Consider the following 22,248-nt stretch of genomic DNA (forward strand, 5'->3'; position numbering starts at 1 on the left):
AAGGGAAAATGTGCAAGTGACGTAACGTCTCAATTACCAAGGTTGGTGGCGCATTGGTTATGTAAGAAATGATTAAAACTTCACAAGGCACTAATGTCTATGGGCATTGATGAGTCATATTGAGCTAATCTTCATTAATTAAATACTCGATTCGGGGGGTCACACACGCTCGAGCAATTAAAAATAGTTTTATAATAACTTTCGAACTTCGCTTTCGTTTAAATTACTTCATAAAATAGTTCGTTGATCACGTGATAAGTCGATCGCTATTCTGATGCGTGTCTCCTTGAAATGTCATAATAATTATAGTCAACATCGCTTATCACTTTCATGACATTTCACGATCGTGTTAGAGTTCGAGAACCTTATAAGATTCTGTACTAGTATTCTACACTAATAAAATCGTTTGTATGACTAACTTGGCCGTCTAGAGTCTAGACTTTGTATATAGTCTAGGAAGCCGAAATTTGGAACATAGATTTATTTAAGTAACTATTCGCTGGTATTTTTGGAATTTTGGAACTTTCAACTTTAAGAACTGTAGTTACTGTACGAAATAGGGACGTGTCGCATTCGAATATATAAACTCAAGCATCTTAATGTTTAATGCTGACAAATATTATTGAAAAAATTTGTTTGACATACATTGAATATGTTTTTTAATATATGGAATATAGGGTACTTGATAGACTTAAGCTAGTTAAGTTGTTATGTCCCTTGTGCTTGTAGTTATAGCCTGTAGCTATAGCCTAACAAGACGGGCTACAACAGGTTCCTACCAGCAAGCAAAACTCTAAACAAATTTATCAAATCGAAGATCGTTATCATTAAATAAAAATCACATTTAGCCGTTGAATAATATAATCTTCATATCGTTTATAAGCTAGGATGCAATCATTTCGCATAAATTATTTTATCGTTATAAAACATTATCGGTTTATTTTCCCATCACAGTTCATAAACCAATCAACTGACAGACCAGTTTTGAGTCACGTTGCGATATTTAATGTTTTTTATCATTGTTTATTGTATAAATATTATTATAATAAGTATACACGTGTACAAATATGAATCGCACTCATAATAAATATGACAGTTAATTATGATGACGTCATACTGACCCATTGCGGTTTTGACGGCCATTCTTAAGAGAGAACAGTCAATGTCTGATTAAAGACTAGTCCACTCTTGCAAATCACACAAGAAACGCCCGGGTGTAACCAGTATTCAGGCGATCTCCCCTCCCCAAAATATTTTAGGAGATTTTCTGACCGCGTCACCAATGGTACCAGACTTTACCATTATACGCGAGGCACCCTAACACCCTAACATGTGGTACCCGGATTTTTGGATTAAGACAGGCCTGAGGGCGGTAAATCCGATTCGACCGGAAATAGTTCAGATGCAGGATCAACGGCTTCATTTGTGCTCACCGAATGAGAGTAAACTCTGCTAATATATATACAGGAAAACTGTGATATTTATTGGCCTGACCCGGGGTTGGATTATACGACTTAACTAAAGGCTGAGAATTGACGAAAATACTTGTAGATAAATCTTAACTAATAGTTATAATAAATTTCATGTAATCCGACCAAATATAAGTTTTTAATATGTCTTTAAGCTTTAAGTGAAATATTAAGTTTATGAGTTTATAGGCGACACCCCTAATGAATCGACAAGTGACGTATAAAAAAAGAAAAATATACAGACATACAGAAAATATATTTGAATTGTAGTTCTTTTCGAATATTTAGTTACTTTAAAGATATTTTTATTTCATTTTTTAATTCAATAAACTAAATTTACATAAAAACAATATTAATGACTAAACAATAAAATGAACGCTATTAAAACATTCTACGCATGCTACATGATACCTTATGACCTTGATAGCAAAGGTCAAAATGGCGAAAAAATGTCTGCACGTTTCACAAAGTTAAGGCTACGTTACTACGTATGTTGAATAAAAGTTGTTTCATAATTAAACATATTTGAAATATTTTATTAATGTTATATGTAGTAGTACCTAATGATTATATAAGAATGTTTATTTAAATAAAATAATACTTACCTATATACTAAGTAAAGTTTTCGAAGGTGAATATTAATTTAATCATTTTAATATCAATTATTATTGCTACATATCCTAAGATTGTGTTCCTACCCTTAAGTAGCTCTACTGGTAGCTGCCTAGTTAGGAAACTTAGATAATTAGTCATATGTTATCAATCACACGAGTGATAACCAAATCATTTGTAAGAGTTTGTTGTATCCGGAATATTTATCCCATAGAAATTAATAAATTATATAACATGGGTAATGCTATCTTGCAATCACAGACAGGAAATGTAAATAAATTAACAACATTTTTGGCCTCATATAAAATATCTTCTACTATAAAGATTAAAAAAAAAAAAATCATACGTCAGACACACGGTCCTTTAATGGTTTTATTTTATGTAATACAGATTAAAAAATGACGTATGATAATTTATTATAAATTTGTAGATGATAATATTTTAATAATTCAGTGAGTTCAAGGCTAGGTCACCTATCCATAATCAGTCAAAATCGAATAGATTCTTTAATATTCTGTGTCTGATAATTAAAAAACCAGATTGCATTTGTAGAAAACATCATACGCGATTTAAATTAATATATTATTCATACAAAATAAAAATAGCACTTTATATCATTTGATAACGAATAATTACTAAGAAAAGAACTTCCTCGTGATAAATAAATAAATAAAATTAATGGTTATTGCATAGATTCAAAATTATATTTAAATGGTAATAGATAAGTTAACCCGACGCCGCGAGACGTGTTACAACGCGTATATGCGCCATTAGACATAATGTGTTATTCACGAACGTCATTGTCACTCGAGGCGTTGAAAAGTGGGGGGGAGGGGATTATGTCAACGTTTTTCGTCTATATCAGTCGTTTTCTTGGTAGCTCCAGAACAGATGGATAGATTTCAATGGGATTTTACAAATACAAGAGCCAGACTTTAACAGATTTGATGGTCTATAGGTGAAATCAGACGTTTATTTATCGTGGCAAATGACAAATTAATTAATTAGTGTTGGATCCAATGTTGGATATTATATACTATTTTTATACTATTTTTGTACTGCAGAAGAGGGCTATTCGTGCAATTTATAACCTGGTCCCAAAAGATTCGTTAAGAGGTAAATTTAAAGAAATTAAAATAATGACTGTCGCTTCTCAATTTGTTTTTGATAATGTTATGTATGTACGCAAAAACATAAATGATTTTCCCAGAAATTGTGACGTACATTCTATTAACACTAGGAACAAGAATAAACTTGTTACTCCAAGTACCCGATTACACAGGGTTAGTAACTCTTTTTTGGGGCAATGTATACGTTTTTACAACAGTATCCCAGAAAACGTTCAAAATTATTCAATTATAAAATTGAAAAGAGTCGTTAAAGAGCGTTTGTGTGCTAAAGGATATTACAACACTAATAACTTTTTAGTTGACTGCACACCTTGGGAATGAAATGATCGCCTCCAGGCTGTTTCAAACAACTAAAATATACTTATCATTGTACCTACATGGAAAATGGTTAAAAAAAATGAAAAAAAATATATCCCGCTGAGTTTCTTTCGCCGGTTCTTCTCAGGTCCGAGGTGCTAAATTCCGAACCGGTGGTAGATTTTTGACAATCAATAAGCAAGTGCAAACACTTCTATATGAATAAAGATTTTTGACTTTGACTTTTGGCAATCGGCGTAGAAATGAATATTCACGAGTGAACATTTTTCAGAGTAATTCTGATATTTCCTTAACTGGCTGCTTTAAAGTGATGACCTCTTTCCCTAGGCACTTATTTGGATACGAAGTTTGGTTATGTCGTCTTTATATACAAGTACAAGCTAAAGTAAGCGTTATATTCAGTCAGGCATGCGTACAAATGAACGTGACGTCATGAACGCGCGGCATGGTTTCATAATTTAAGCAACATTTCTCCGTTGAATCGTAATTCCGATCATCTTTGCAAAAAATGAATCAGCCCTTCTGTTACCACTGGAGCAATAATTTTAATAAGAGGTACTATTACTCCTATTTTTTTATGTCATAGGCAAGCGAGCAGGAGGCTCATCTAATGGAAAGTGACTTCCACCGCCCATGGACATCTGTAACACCAGCTTGCTGGTGCGTTGCCGGCCTTTAAGGAAGGAGTAGGTACGCTCTTTGAAGGTTCCCAAGTCGTATCGGTTCGGAAAATCCGCCGACGAAAGCTGGTTCCACAGAGTGGTTATGCGAGGCAGAAAATGTCTTAAAAATCGCGCTGTTGTGGATTTAAGTGTTTCATTATGAGTTAAAATATATATTACCTACCTAGCCAATACCTACCTAGGATAGCGGTAAATAACCTTCGATGACTAAACCGATTTTGATAAAATAAAAACCAAACGCTATCATGGAATACTTACCAAGCTATTCAGTTGTTTACTTTACAATTGTAATAATTATCTGTTTTTTTAAAAAGGTAACTCAGTAACGGTAAATTTTAAAATCACAATCAGTCAATACAATTTTATTTATTTTGTATCGATATTTATACAACAAACATGTCTGGAGTAACTAGTTCTTGAAGCGGATATTATGGAATATATATTTGTATAAATTTTTTGTATGTTATAGATTCAAAGTCACGTGCAGTGATCGTAATTGTCCAAAAACCGTTTGTAATTAATTCAAATATTTGTTATATATAGATCTTTATCACTTCCTTATGTATTGGCAGCGACGAAAAATCTTTCACAATTTAAAGCTAATATTATAAATTATACATATGTATGTATATGAGTAAGTCACTAAAATTCTCCGCAAAGATTTATTTGATTGGTCAAAATTCCAAACATACTCGTAACAAAACTAACTACGCACTTCGTCCGTCAACAGGAATGCAAATGAATGTTATTTAATAGAATTATACATAACTAAGACCTACCACAGATGTAGTTTCTAAAATGGCAATCCAATAAACATATTATTAAACTATCATTATTAAAGTTTAACGTATTGATGTTATTTAATATACAGATTAAATTGTAAATTAAGAAGAACCCATTTAATTTTTTTTTAAAGGCAAACGCTCAACATTTTATGCCAATAAGTAAACAGCCATAGACCAACTAAAGAGGTAAAATCTAAGAATGAAAGAAAAAACTAAAATTAAATAGTAGATTTAAAATTATAAGAACGGACAATATTAAAGGTATGAAGTAGCATGCAAAGGCTAGTATTTAAATAAATAAACTAAAAATAAAACAGTCATATATGTTAATGACATAAATAAAACGTGCCAAAAGTTTTCCTCGATAGATTATAAAATGTAATATAAAACAAATTATAAAAAAGGCAATAAATGATAACACCAATCACGTGGTATTTGTAAAACGTGATCATATCAATTTATTCATGTATTAATTACATTTGTCTAAGTATTCTAAAAGTCAAATCTGATTAGCTCTTTTAATGCTTTATTGACAAGTCTGGTCAATGTACTTGATATTTTTGTGTGCGACTTCCTTTTCTGATAAAATATATGAGTATATATAAATATATAAGATATCTACACGTGATCTGATTTCATTTATCTTTAGAATGTTTTATTTTCTTATACATACATGGATATGCTTGTAACTTCGAGCTTACACTAGGAGCAGTCGGGGTTAGTGTCCAGGGCGACAATTTTTTAGGGATGACAAAATTAGAAATTAAGAAAAGCCCACATTTGTGTTCTATATCTCCTATGCAATTGACTAATCTACTATGAGTATGGCCAGCGTGGCCTTCGGACGAGTAGGACAATATTTCCATGATACTAAATCTATCTACTATCTACTATAGTCTAAGAAAAAATAACTTAGGCCTTCAATATTAAGTTTCCTGGAAACCGCGTATATTTCATACAAATAAATTAATATATAATAATAGACAGACTACATTACTGAAATCATCACGTAATAGAAGCATAACATTGTTCCCAGCTAAAATATTTTGGATTGCCAATTCCAGTAATGTTTAAATCCTCAAGTCAAATTCGCTAAACGACGAATGGATTTACAATGTAAATTACGTTACATAACTCAGTTGGTACGCGATGTTTTTGTATAAATAAGCAGTTTGAAACTAAATAAATCCATTATAATTTCAGTCGATCAAGTAAACTTAACCGAAAAAAATTTGAATCATCAAAACGAGTTCAATCAAATTTAAACTTGTCGAATCAAGCTTCTTTTGCATTCAACCTCGCTGATTTATAATTTTTTATGAGTTCAGTTACGATTTAAGTTCGGTGGGTTAATTTTTTTTCGGCAAAATAATTTTGGTCATCTAGGTGAACAGTCATATACCACTATTAGTACCTTTGGAATTTAAACATTTTCTTGATTTATAGTAGGCAACATAAAGTTTTTTAGAAGTAATACAAATAGAAAAAAATGGACAAAGGTACATTAAAAAATAGAAAAGAAACATCGAATATGACATTCATGTAATTTCAAATGGAAAGTCTTACATAAAAAAGTTAATCAACCTTTAAAATGAATTTAAGTTTTCAATTTCTCATTTCATATTCCAAAAAAAGCTTAAAAGAAACAAAATAATGATCTTTCATATCGATGTTTCTGGAGTAAAGTTGATCTCAATAGAGTTACCCTTTATTCGGACTATCATAGTTACCTTAATATTCTTCGAAATTAATATAGCTTCATAATAAAAGACTAATAGCCTCATAAATAGCCGTTATCAAAGTATCAATAGCCGGAACAAATTAGATACCCATTGAAAATTAACCTCTAAACGCATAATCGCCTATTTTATTATTATAAAAACATAATTATTCTACCATAATTACACAATGCAAGCAATGTTTTAATTTCTCAAAGTTATCACCTGACTTCACTTAACTTCATTAGATAAGCCTCCGTGGGAAGACGTAACGCTTTCACCTTACGTTAGATGAGCGAATTTTTTGCGTGTCACGAGAACAAAGGGAACACTATACAACAAAGGATAAATTATTTAAACGAATTTAGTACCTATTGCTACATAAAATAGTATCTACATTTGTTTCTAGTTCATTTGAATAGTAGAAATTTGCTTTCTGTACGGTTCCCGTATCAGTTGTATAATATTCAATCGTTGTTGTCGTTTCTAGTTTTTCATGGACAGTTTCCCTTTTCTCTATTGATGGTGTAGTATATGGGTTAATTATTACCATATGGGAAAATAATTTTCTAAAGCAATTAAAAGTGAAATGATTTTGTACGTCTTGTCTGGGACTTTCTTGTTTCATAAACATCGAAATCGAACTATATTTCTTATGTGTTCCAATAAATATCTATTTTACAGAATATGTTAAGCTTACAAAGTTTGTAAAATAAAGAAAACACAAATCTGACCGTTGTAACCACTAGTATATTATGTTTCTAGAACAAAAAAAAAATTCAATAAAAGTAATGTCTTTAAACTCACCGCATTCATTTCCTCGTAATCCACTCCATGCGGCTGCGAATCATTGGTCAGTACGCGCCACATCCTCAATCCGTCCTTTTTCACCAATCCATCTTGTTTCTTCAGCACCAGTTTCAGTAGTCTCCCAAACGCCTCCAGCTCGATTTTATGCACGTCTTCTTCTTGGTCTTCCACTGGATGCTCGCTATCACCATCACTAACACTATCACTAACTTCACTAGAATTTGTCACATTAAACTGCACACTCACTGTGTTATTTAAATCTCCAATTATATCAACGTCTTTTATGTACTCCTTCGCTTTGATGAACATCTCATCGTTGAGGAGCGAAGGTTGACTATTAGACTTGGTAGATTTTGAGATCTTTTCATGGGGTATTTTCCCGGAGTTTAGTGAATGTGAATTCGATGAGTGCGATGTGGGAATGTTCCGCCTAGAGAGATGGTGGGTTAGGTGTACCAAGTGGTACTGTGGTACGTGACTGTGGTGGTCTACGTGGAAGACGTTCCTGAGCTCCTCTGTTGTCATGTGCTCGTGAATCTGTAACAATAAAAATATTTTTATTAATATTTTTGTATACGAAAACATATTTAATAGTTCAAAGAAGACGCAATAAGTAATAATCATAAATATCTCATGGTTCATAGGACAGTGAGAGGGTTAATTGATCTGGTATATGGTATATAAAATCTTAACACATATCAAAATATGTATATTCTTATATTCCGCAGTGGAGCAGCAATGGAAGAATGAAAGAAATGTCACAGTGATTATGAAATATCTACCTAAAACTTGGTTATTTCCTTGATACATAAAATAAAATGAATCGTGATTTTTATAAAAGAACATACGTACGATTTTCTTTCGTGTAATATTCAACAAAATCAATCAATAAATTTCAAATAGTCTATGATACATAAATGTCAATAAATTTACTTCAATCGATTTAAAATACATATATTCGGCCGTAGGCAACGATTAGCCTTTAAGACGATTGGGATTTTTTTACTATTTTTATGTTTACACCATTTATGCGTTTAAGAACTAGTTTAGCGCGGTGTCGGTTTAAAGTACATCCGTATCGATGTGATTTCGTTCGAATGTCACAAGTCGAAGTCGAAAACCTTGGTCGCGGTCAACAGTACCTTACAATCTTTCTCGCCATTTACATAATGTTATCTAGCGATCCTTTATACGTCTATGTTTTATGGCCATTTTATTTATATTAAACGTTCCATAAACACTTTGAATATTATAATTTTTTACAATTTTACCTTAATTATTGTTATGTTTAAGATGTAAATTTTTTATTATTCAAATATTAATATTTTAACGAAATTTCGATCGTATTCATTATGAGTTCTTGCTACTTAATAATTTTAATAACAGTAGATTTTATTCGCAGGTTTGCTTTGTAAACATTTTTATAAAGTCATTAGTATTTAAGCAAATACAGGAATCTTCAATAACATATAACACATGTATACGAGATCATATCTCAGGGTTAACTTTCCATTTGTCTATTTTTGAATTAATTTATGACACTAGTGCAAATCTGTCAAAACAACCGATCAAATGGTCTTGAACCCGTATTGATACTAAGAAATGTCAGCGTCTTCTTATCTAGTACAGGATCTATAGTCTATTCCAACCATAGGAGAACAGCCACATAAACAACATTTGACATTGAATTCACGCGATATCATTGGTCGAAAAGTACAATAATCTATGATATTCATTATGTATTTGCAAAAAAAAGGCGCCTTGAATGTCAACGAAGCTGTTCCTTCGACAATAAAGAGGAATATTAAAATGGCAGATATATTAGTCAAAAATTGTTAGTAGTGCAAAATGCAGCTGAGCTATTAAAAAATTACCCAAATATTAAGGTTTGTTTATCTTCATAACTTATACGATTTGAATAGGCTGTAGGATATTTTGACCCTTGTGCCCATCGCTTATATTTAAGTAGTTACTCATCCCAACTTCACACGGGTTGAATAAACTATATAGAACGTTTATGTTGACAAACATACATTATGTTGTTTGTTGTGCCAGCAACCGAAGCGTACGCAGAACCACTCAACAAAGTTTCATCACAATCGAATGAATGGTGTAGCGATGTACAAACATTTATTTACTAAGAAAATGACGCTTTAATACTTAGTATTGTTTTTTGGTAGTTGAATATATTGGTGTCTGGGATACAAGGGCTTGAATAAAGAACCACCAGAAGTTAGTTCCCGTAATTCTAGTCCAAATAACAGAAGCGAAACGAATTATGATTCATAACGACATCGTATAAATTTAACATTCTATTTTTGTGCAAAAATAATTTCAATGACTGTTGATAGATTGATACACATTGGAATTCCTTCGCGACCGGAAGTCGTCTAAGGATGACAAGTTTTGTAGATCAATAGTTATTCATCAACAATAATATTATACATTAAAATTTTACATACAAAGGATTATCGCTTTTATAACATCATACATTAGACCCTAAAACCCCTGACATGTTTTCAAATAAAGACACAATGATTCGGTCGTCCGTACATAATGTTATCACAGAATGAAATATCGTTCTCAGGATTATAGATCTTATCGTATGTTGATAAACGTTAAAATGGCATAGTGCATTTCATAATTGGAGTTGTAATTGTATAGTGTTAAGAGTCGGTTGGCCTCGATTGTGATCCAGTTATTATGTAATGTGATTTGAACGAGTTTTTTCTAGGCTAAAAAGGTTGTAAAGAAAGCCAATATCACCTAGTTATTGTGATGTATGTATTTATGTATGATGAACAGTGGGTGGTCGCGTTGTTAATGCATTAATATTTCCTGATTAACTACGTGTTAGTGTTCGCTTAGTGGTCGAAATCCGATCATACTCAATATAGAAAAATTTAAGGAAACATGATTGATATTTTTTTTAGAATAAATTCTTTTATACGGTTTTGTAATAACATACATTATGTATTAAATAACAACAGGATGAAAAATTCGTTAAAGCGATGATTTATTTTGATATAATATTATTTCAATTATTTTTTTTGTTATTGTTTTAAAAAAAATAGTTTGATTATAAATTTGTAAATTTTAACCAGGAATCCCACGATTCAACATTTTTTTTTCTACTCTAATTTCAAATTTTACTGGCAACACTAAAGCTCATCCATAGAGCTAGCAAACAAAAAAAAATCAGTTGACAAAGTGGGGAAAACGCGAAACAGCGTTTTTCCAACGAGATAAAAGGAGACTTTTGCTCAGTGAGTTACATACAGAATTATACATTAGGAAAACTTATGTTTTGTTATAAATCTGTTTAAAAGAAACATATCTTTACTCAGAGAAAGACTTCTGTACTTATAGTACCATAAAATTAACATAACACTCGTTATTTATTACACAGAATTGCTATACGTCCGTGGGAAATTAGATCGTCACGTCTGACGCAACGAAAGCGGTGATGTGTTTTAATTGTATTTTTGCAATAACTATTTAAGAATACGAATCCATTGTTCTGACTGAGACATTAGGCAGCGTGCTATTTTATAATTTCTCAAAAGTGACACATCATCAAGTGTATGTGTATTCTACAGACTTTTAATAAAGTATAAGATTTAAAATTGACATGGTTATTTTTATTACTACAAGTATTTAAAACTTGTAAACTTGCTTCACTTGTAACTATGTATGTAAGAAAATCTTGGATTCTTAATTTGACCCACTTCCCGGTCTTCGATTAGGATGAAACTTTGCACAGCTTTCTGATGCAGAGTTCTGATGAGTATACATGAGTAGCTAAGAAACGTCATTACAAATCCAATATGGCGGCCTCCCTAAGATGGCGGACTGGCTGTTTGAAATCCACCCCCATGATATGGATATCAAGTGAAAGGGTTTTTTAATTTGATTTGGTCGGATGTCAAAATATCAAGGTCCATTAGCATTAGCAGCCTGTAAATTTTCCCACTGCTGCCCAGCAGGCCTCCTCTCCCTTTGAGGAGAAGGCTTGGAGCATATTCCACCACGCAGCTTTAATACGGGTTGGCGGAATACACATGTGGCAGATTTTCGTTGAAATTAGACACATGCAGATTTCCTCACGATGTTTTCCTTTACCGCCGAGCACGAGATGAATTATAAACACAAATTAAGCACATGAAAATTCAGTGGTGCCTGCCTGGGTTTGAACCCGAAATCATCGGTTAAGATGCTCGCGTTCTAACCACTGGGCCATCTCGGCTCTATCAAGGTCCACCAAATAAAAATAAAAAACATGGTAAATATCCCGTTTTAAAATACTTGTTTTATAAAATGTCGACTTGTGTATAGTAGAATGAGTAAGAACTATCTGATGCAGCATTCATCTTCGCTTATACACTGTCAGTGCAAAACGTAACCTAACTCAAGCCTGTAATAACTACGGGCATCATTTTCAGCATAGCTACGTACGTTAAATGTCAATAGCGCTATGATTTAAGTGCCGCTGTCGTCTAGCGATGTAAAAAGTCGCAGGATCGATCCTGTCCAACGACTAACACAAGATTTAAGCTTAAACGGATGCGTAAATAATAATCTTGTCTAGATAGATAGAAGACATTCAAATTATATTTTTGTAACGATAGCTCTCGCAAGCAGAAGTTTAATGTAAAGTGGATGTTAAGATATGTTCTGTGAACATATAAAAATAGGAAGATATTGTATAATACGATAGGTAAGTAAAGCTTATGTTTAGGTGTAACACAAGCTTCAACCTTCAATACTTGCGTTTGTTTGAAACGATAACTATTGTATTTGTGTCTGCGTTAAAATGCTTCTTATCATGGAAATGCAGTAATTGTGACCTATGATATAAATACCATGCAATTTTATACAAATTTTGAAACGATGCATTACCAACTTTAACAAGTAATATATAGAGTCTAATTTGCCTAAAATGTGAACTTTGAACTTTTATTGCTTTATAGATATGCCAAAAACGCATCGACTATTCAAAGAATTACCAACGTTATTCATGTTCCGGTAAAGGTTATTATCGTTTGATAAGACGTTGTCTCACCTGATTTGGTTAAATGCTTTACATTACAAGTAACGTTAAAGACAAGATTTTGTCGATTATGTACGAGTCACGAAAATACATACATTGAATCCAGTGGTAGGTCGTGTCTGTAGAAAGGTAAAACAAAAACTATATACAATGTTGAGATGGCATCTTAGTGTTTTTTTGGCCGAATCACAATGACGTTTTTTTATATATTTAAGGTCCAATTCAAAGATTTTGTCCTATCAATGACATATGAAATGTAATATTATTGTTATTTACTGTCTTAATACAAATGTTACGCTTATCAAATCTTATATCTTCCTTTCTCAATAGCCCGCGCCTTTTTAAACCGCAACTCGCACTTAAATAGTCCACTTATGATTTAGCACATTGATTGCTAGACAAAAGCTTTCGGATTTAGCACCAATAAATCAGATTTTAAAAAGGCACATCATTCTAACAACTACTCCGTTCGTAATATAAGGATTTTTTGTAGATAAGTAAGTATAACTAAAAAATGGAATCGTTGTAGCACTTAAAAAAAATCTTCAAAATAATACTCTAGTGCCAATTAAAAAAAACACATATTTTAAGGCTTGTCTGTTAAACTGGTGCCGTACGAAATGTACTGTTCAAGTTATTTTCAATCGCTTTAATGTAAACCTACCGATATCGGCCTTAATATAATGACACAAAACAAAGCATTACGTAAACGAACTTTCTTATTTGCTCACCGAGAATATCTGAATCAAATCAATGTAACGTAATTCTAGTTCGAACAGGAAACCAGTTAGGTAACCTGGGTTAGGTATGATGATCATTGCAACCGTTCAATTTTAAGCCTTATTACTCGGAATTTGAGTTTATATTTAATTTAGCAAATATAAATCTGACCCCGCATAAAAGGCAGTGAATATAATAGACAATACCTAGAGAGCTAGGTAATCGTCGTGACCTTAATTATTTTCGTGACAAATTGTAGGATTCCAATAGTTTCAGACGACAGGAAGTAGAGAATGTTATGAGTTATGATTAACGTTCCAAGCATCAATTTTGCATAATGATTGTCCAAGACTTCGCCCGCGGCTTTCGTTTTGCTCTCAAATTATTAATTTTAAATAAAACCAGAGGTAACAGTCCGTATATATCTGCTACTTCTAAGGTTTCTCTTGTAAGACTAGCAGCCATTTCCATTTTAAGGAATTACTTATATTCCTATTTACCCCTCCATTTAAGCTTAAAGCTTTTTTTATATGTATATACCGGGTAAGCATATGACTTCGCCTGATGGTAAGTGGTAGTAGAGTCCAAATGCGAAGGCGGCTAGGGCGATCAGGTAGAAAGAACTGCACTAGTCGCCCTCACCATGCTGGCTGAGATGCCTCTTCACGTTTCTTTTGACGGAACTCAGGTTATAAAAGGAGAGTAACACGGGTGCTCGTAAAGAATTCCGTTCTTTGGAGGTGCGACAAAGAGGAGAGTTGCTGTATTACTTCGAGTGCGATGCAATTGATATCACAGTTAGCCAGTGACATGAAACGATCGTGACCCTTTGGGTTCAAATCTCCTGCAACTTTTTACATCACTAGGCGGCTTTAAAGCCATTGCTCTATTGACGCTTTGTCAATAGCGCTGAACGGAATGATTGAATCTTTGGGACATAATATACTGGTATTATATTTACTCGCGGGTGTTTCATCTGTTCTTATTATAACAATATAGAAACATGTAACATCAATACAAACAGAACCTATAATTGTTAGAGCCGAGATGGCCCAGTGGTTAGAACGCGTGCATCTTAACCGATGATTTCGGGTTCAAACCCAGGCAGGCACCACTGAATTTTCATGTGCTTAATTTGTGTTTATAATTCATCTCGTGCTCGGCGGTGAAGGAAAACATCGTGAGGAAACCTGCATGTGTCTAATTTCAACGAAATTCTGCCACATGTATATTCCGCCAACCCGCATTGGAGCAGCGTGGTGGAATATGCTCCAAACCTTCTCCTCAAAGGGAGAGGAGGTCTTTATCCCAGCAGTGGGACATCTACGGGCTGCTAATGCTAATGCTTATGCTGTAATTGTTTTCTTAGTATGTGTGCAAGTAATTGCACACACGTACATTTACAGTATTAGTTAAGATTTGTATTTGCAAATCATCTTACGCTCCACCGAGAAGGAAAAGAACGTAAATTATTTGAAGATATTCTAGGAAATATCTTCACATATAGCCTCGGTGATAATAAATAAAGATTCATGTATATACAAGTTTTATTTAAAATAAATATATCGTTTTATTGCATGAAATGTTAATTTATTATTATTTATTCAATTAAATGAATTTTTCCCACATATTTCATAATTGACCCTTTGTAGATTACCTAGGTTACCTAGAGGTGATCGCTGCGTTAGAGATAAACCCGCCCATTACAACCATACCTCAAGCTTACTTTGAATAATCCCTCAATTTCAGTATTAACATATATTTTATTTTTGTTTATGCTGAAGATTTTCTTCACTTCCGGGAAGAGATCTAGTACTACGAGCCTGTGTTTCTTGCGTACAGGTAAGCTTCGGTTCTTGAGACTCTCCGTAATAAACACGTTCTTGAGGGAGGCCTCTGGTGACCAATTAATTAATGTATATAATATATTCCAATATGCATATGCACTGCCTAACCCGTGATGCAATAGCTAAGCTTAAATACATAGAGATTTGCACTTTACAGGTAGACTAGACTAGTTATAAAGCCTCAGTCTTCATTCAGTGACACATGACACGATAGAACATGTTTTCTTAACTAGTTCTTTCCGGAATCTTCTCTCGTGCATCTTAAAATACACATCCTAGGATGTACGTAATGATTTGTAAAAAAGTAACGACTTTTTTACAAATCATTACGTACATCCTAGCTTCTGTATATATTATGTATGTCTAATTTATATCGTAGCTAGCTATGTCGTTAGTATTTTTATGATATAGGTAGGCAGACGAGTAAATGGGTTACCTGATAGAAAACGGTTACCATCGCCCATAGACAATAACGCTGTTAGAAATATTACCCATTCCTTATATTGCCAACAACTTTAGGAACTAAGATGTTATGTCCCTTGTGCCTATAGTTACACTGGCTCACTAACAAACCAGAAGATAACAATATTGAGTACTGCTGTGTGCACAAAACCCTACTTACTACCAAGTAAAATAGTTCTATATAAATCCTTCTACTAGTTTAGAGCATTCTCTAATGTTTACAAACAAACTGTAAGACGTATTACATAATAGTAGAGACAGACTATAATTTACACGTTAGGCGTGGATCGTGTTCAGACAAATGGTACATTTACGTGCTAAATTCGTCACAACCACGGTTAGAGATTTTCGCATGGGTACGCCACATTTTCTCCGGACATAAGCGATCTTCGCTAACTACTCGCGATATTTCCTTTAAGCCAATAATTTTATTAAGAAACAGGCGACTGAATTTTGACATAGTACTAAGCACAAAATTACCTACTTTTATTATATTCTGTGGGATATAGTTTATATTTTTCAAAGGATTTCAAATATAAATAAATACCTTATAAATGCTGAAACATCGTTCAACTTACTACTTCTGCTAATAAAATCATATTGAAAAATAAACTCAGTCCAAACTCAAATATTAAATTATAAAACTTTCTTGCTTTAAATTAAGTACCTCTTAAGTGATATGACTTTTTTTATGAAAAACGAAAAACATTGCGAATTGTTATCACAAAAGAGACGCAGAACATGTCTAATCTTTGATACAATGTAATCGGCTCGTTCATTTACTACAGTGACAATGCTCATAGTTTGTGTGTATAGTGTTGCCAGGTGACTATGGAAAATACCACACAAAATTCATAAAATAGCTGTTCATTGTCGAAAAAAAAAACCCAGTTATACAAATACGTAGAAGATTATTTTCTTATAAAAAAAAATCATAAATACATTAGTTATTTCTAGCTATTTGAGAAAAGTTTTATTTTTTTAGCACACCAAGAAGTTGTTACCTACGTTGAACTATCTATATTACTTGACCGAAGTCACCACTTGATATACCAGTTCCCTGTTAAAGATATTAATGCCCAGGGTCTATATTTAACTAATCGTTGATGTACATCAAGTACCGGTCAAGTTTGAGTTACGAGACGTTGAAGTAATTCCTATATCCATTTACATCACAATACAAATGTAACTTGAAACTTAGAAACGTTTTTGAATTACGCCTCGTAAGAATATTCAGTTATCCGGAAGCTCAACGAATCGTTTCTTGAATACAGTAACCGAGTATAAAACGATATAATTAATCAAAACAAAGAAAGGAACTAAAACATTAATTTAAAAATAATGCTTGTGTAATAAAATCAGACGTTTATTGGTTGCTGTCTATTGCATTATAGCAAAACTTCACGTAATTGAAATATCGAGGGCGAGCGTTTCATTAAAAAAGGCCTTGGTTTAATAAATTAATCCGTTGCCGAAACGAAAGTATTAAATAAATCATGATTTTGTTGCTATTGAACAATGACCGTGTTTTAAAACGTTTACGATAAAGTTAAGTAAATTAATTATGTCCGCTGACCGATCTCGGTCGCGGCGATTAATCTCGAGGGAGATCAGTTAACTACTTAGGGCATACTATAAATAGTGTACAATTGTACATTTGTGTGCGCAAGTACTTACAATTACTTGATGGTAGGGCTTTGTGCGAGCCCGTCTCAGTAGGTACCACCCACTCATCAGATATTTCATCGCCAAACAATAGTAATCAGTATTGTTGTGTTCCAGTTTGAAGGATGAGTGAGCCAGTTTAACTACAGGCACAAGGGACATGCCATCTTAGTTCCCAAGTGTGGTGGCATATTGGCGATGTAATTTAATATTTCTTATAGTCCTATTATCATGGAATTATGTAGTTTTGTAATGCCTAACTGAAAAAAAATATCTAAACAAATACACATAATACTTATATGAAAAGAGGCGTAAGAGCGCGTTTCGGAGGATTTTTTAGAATATTTTTGTGTAAGGTCGTGACCAGCGTGAATTACGTACACAATGTATATATATCAATACAAAAATAAGAACATTTTTAAGCATATTACGCGCTTGGAGTAGTGTGAAATTTGGCAATGTTAAAGTTTTTATTTCTCGAACGGGAATTGAACCTATTACTGTGAAGCAGCTTTCTTCTTCTTAGAGAAGAGATTACAATGGTGTATTTTTATTATATTTATTAAGCATTTCACAAATTTTAGATCTTTCTAACTTTTATGATGGTGTAATTTTATGATGACGTCATGTGGTCATGCTTTCTTATCCCAAGCATCCTTTCATGCTTATCATCAGTATGCAAAGCTTCTATATCTTGTTCGGATCATTTGTCTTTCTGTCCATATATACGCTATCCATCTATCATAACTTTTCCCTACTTTCTTTGGCTTAATATATATGTTTCTTGGACACATTTCCATCCAAAATCGTAATGCCTATATGACAAATTAAAAAAAAGTCTTTAAAAAAACGTTAAAGGCTATTTATAAGGGATTCCGATTATTGTATCTCATGACTTAATCATTGCGGTATTTTATAACTAAACCGTATACGTCTTTTTTTTTGCAATGACTTTGTAACATAAAACGTCGAAGAATTTCAAGTACAATTAGTCAATTTAAATCATTTTTTGAAGAATTTGATATGAATATGCAAAATTCAGAACAGGTCGTCCTTTATTTTGCATAAACATCATAATTGTAATGTCAAGTTTGTTGCCAACTGAGGGACAGCAGTCTGACATACATACCAGTGTATCCTAGCACATTTAGCTCTGAAATGTAATTAAGGAACCTCTACGATCAGAATTGTTGAATAAATATTTCGCAAGGAAGCATAGGTGCATACGATATCGTATCCTATTATAAACGTATTGGTAACATTTAACATTTTTTCACACGAAACCAGTAATTTAAACGTCCGCCATTCTACTGATAGCCTTGCAACATTACAAAATTTTAACAACAGTACTAAAAATAATTTTAATCTTTCTGATGTTTAACAATAATTGTCGATTTATAAAAAAAAAATATCGATGACAGCAAAATTGGCGCGAAAGCGTCTGACATTCGATGTGCCTCCATCTTAACATGGCGGCCATCTTTACTCGACCTTGCTCCAGAAACGCACCGGTTCGTGTCGTAACGCGTTGGTGAGAAAATTTGTCTATCGGTTATTATGTTTTTATTATTTTTTGCATATTAAGATTTATGTGATTTGAGGTAGGTTATGATTTGCAAATATTTCTTGCAACAAACTTTACGTTTGAAAACCACCACCAATTAGTCATTTAAAAGTATTTATAGTTTATTTTATAAAAGTACATTAAATAGCAATTCTACAACGATATTATTTTCTATGTACACAATAAATTTTAAAGACAAATGAGTTTTTTAGAATTACAAAAATAAGAAAAGTCTGTTTATTTAAAAATTTGTAGAGGTTTCGCGTTTTATTGTGATTAAATTATCATTTATTGATTTATTTTGAAAAAGTAAAGAAACACAATTAGAAAATATAAAAAAGTAGATTATAAATGATATAGTGAGTATATATAATCTTATCTATACATAACTAAAAGTATATTACTGAGTTTTATGTCTTCCAAAATTTTAACCTTTCACAGTATGACGGCTCGCCGAGTGAGTCACGAAATGGAGTAACGCTTTTACGCTCAGTAGCGTGACCCACCTAAACTTTCTAGAAGAACAATGAATTTCGTATGACATTCTCTGCTTAAGAGTCCAATAAAATTACATAACCAATTACTTATTTAAGTTTATGATAAATAAGTTTTTTATAAATCAATTTGTTGCTTTATACGTATATTTTGGTTTAAAAATACATGTTTACTCATTAAAGACATGTTTTGTCTCGCCTTAAAAACTACATAGTTTTCGTGGTACAAGTTATTTTGCTACTTTTGACTATTTCTATATATAGAAGTATTTCTATATATAGGCAAAGAATGCTATAGGTATATATGTCTATGTCTTTAACTTAGGGTTGCAAACATTTTTATTTTGCATAGATTTTAGAGTGACATTAGTTTTACTAGTTGTATTTAAATAGTCGTTTTGATTTTAATGCGTCTGTAATATACATTTTTAATAAATATAGTGACCGATATCGTTTAATAAGACTTTTTCTGATTAATTTTGAAATATTCTACTACAAATAAATTTGCGTCGTTACTGTTAAATAAATTTTAACATTATTCGAGTATCTTTCTCGGTTTTTAAGACTAAAGCATGTTAACAGCTGACAACCCTATATTACGTACACAAAAAAATCTCAGACCGGACATAGACACGCTGGGTCTTACACAAGACCATAAAGACTATTATTAAAATAAAAAAAAAAACAACTTCCTCTTAACCAAGTACGGGTACATAGCAAGCTATATAGTCCTAGATTTTTAAAATTACTTTTGGACTACGAACCAACTAAGCAGGGCAGTATAAATTCTGTCATTGAAAATCGATGTCTTTTTTATCTGTGCATTTTTTGTCTAAACACACATACATATATTATTTGTGTAATAAACATAATTATTATAATATTTAATCGATACTAAAATTTAATAAAATACTTTACCATATTTTAATGGTATCTGTTACGGACAAGGTGAAAAGACATCAATTTTTCCGGACATATTTTACTTTGTGGGTAGGATAGAAAATCTAACAGAACATTTATTTAGAAGTAAATTAAAATTTATAAATAGTTAGAGCTAAGTTAAGCAAAGATATATGATCAGATATGAAATGAAGCAAGAAGAATCGGCAAGAAACGACAAAGTCAAATTAACGTCTAAGTTCTTAAAATAAAAATAAAACATAAATGTCATTATTTATTATATGCGAAACGATACATATCATAAGTAAAGAAAAGAAACGTTTACAAAATTATTACTAATATTATTCAATAGTTTATTTTAAAATTCTGATTGGACTAAGGAGGTTGCTTTAATACATTTAAACTTGGAATGTTTACAAGTAATGTGTATTATTTGCGCACGCGCAGATAACGGTTAACGCGACTTCGGAATTTGAATTTGTACATTTCTTAAATGTTAACTTTAAATGTTGTTCTAAATGCCGTTAATTGGTAGATAAATATGGAGTTTACAACGAAATTATATATATTATATGTTAGAATTTAATATAAATGTTGTTGTATGAGCGATCACCTATTAGGGACTTTTATTATGTTTTTACTATCAATCAAGAATAAAATATTCTCCATTGAAAAAGGCCTTTTGGATCGTAATTTTAATATGATCATATTATTAAGATCAGCTACCGATTCGGAATGAAGATTTTAACGAGAAGAAGCGGAAAGTGTTTTGAATTAAGTAGATCTTTGTGCCTGTAGCATTGAGACATTCTATATTCTACCGCCAAACAACAACACTGTTACATACAGATCTGTCCTTACCCAGGGTATTGGGGGGTAAAAATCCCGGACGTGCTTTGGGGATCGCCTCGGCAATTAATGTCAAGTTTTGGACCATCGGGGAGGCGCCCCAAAAGGACTCTAGGATATTATGTAGGGAAATCAAGTAATCATTCCTGACAAACAGAGCTTGTTGTGCATAAGATGGGGCTGATTACACAACAATAATAATTTTGTTGTATTCCAGTTTGAAGGGTGAGTGAGGCAGATAACTAAATTTAAGGTAAGGATCTTATTCTACCACGCAAGAACTCGCGCCTGCGGTTGCAGGCGCGAAGTGAATCACAAACACTAGTCATTCAGATTTCACGTGCACAGAGCACGTTAAATCTCAGTGATGTCGACCCAGATTTGAGTCATCTCGATTTAATATTATTTATTAATAAAAATAATTTGTACGAAGATTCGAGCATGTAGCAGCTTATACGAAAAATTTCTCAAGCAATAATCATTACCTATTAAACCGTATGTAGTTTCGTCATGATCCGAAATTATGATGTTCCGTTTCCTTTGACTGACATTTTGACAGAACACCGAGGCTGAAAGTATTATAAAGCTGCAGTCATACAAACGAAACTTTCAAAATTTAATTATATAGATTTGACGTCATAAGACGTTTTGTATTGCAAATAATTTTTAATTTAAATTTAACGTTCCTGTCTGTATACGTTCTAGCGAAATATTAATGCAAAAATAATTCCATTCTGTCACGTACACTGAGCTATAATTTTCTTGTATGGCTTTAAATGTAACAAACAGATACATCATTATATTATACAATATTACGCATCTATAGACCGATCAGAATACCAAAGTTTTAACTCGAGCCAAATTTTATTGTCCCCGTTTTTCGGGCTTACTCATCCTTCATAGCGGTATATCGTACTAAAAAACGTTGCTATTACCTGCATAGAATATATAATTATTTGGAAATAAGTTCATTATATATAATATACTTTACAAATAAAATAAATAGTATTAAAGCTCCTAATTCATTGATAACTTAATAAATAACACTTATTTCCTGAATAGTACGTAAAACAATAATTAAATAAATGTGCCAGAACTCGTGTTAGGTTTAAAAACAATTAATTTGTTTAAATTCTCTAAATCGGTGAAATTAATCAAATAATTTATTAAAG

General features: G+C 32.4%; 1 protein-coding gene across 3 annotated transcripts in view; it reads right to left on the reverse strand.

The window, feature by feature from the left end:
• LOC125073616 overlaps positions 1-22,248 on the reverse strand; it is a 165,595-nt gene that overhangs the window by 27,823 nt on the left and 115,524 nt on the right. For all 3 annotated transcript variants that reach the window (XM_047684520.1, XM_047684521.1, XM_047684522.1), the window contains one exon: positions 7,523-8,062. In XM_047684520.1, coding sequence (XP_047540476.1) covers positions 7,523-8,062 — 540 coding nt within the window. The remainder of the gene's footprint in view (positions 1-7,522; positions 8,063-22,248) is intronic.

Source organism: Vanessa atalanta, chromosome 24, assembly GCF_905147765.1.
Source record: "Vanessa atalanta chromosome 24, ilVanAtal1.2, whole genome shotgun sequence".
Classification (NCBI taxonomy): Eukaryota; Metazoa; Arthropoda; class Insecta; order Lepidoptera; family Nymphalidae; genus Vanessa; species Vanessa atalanta.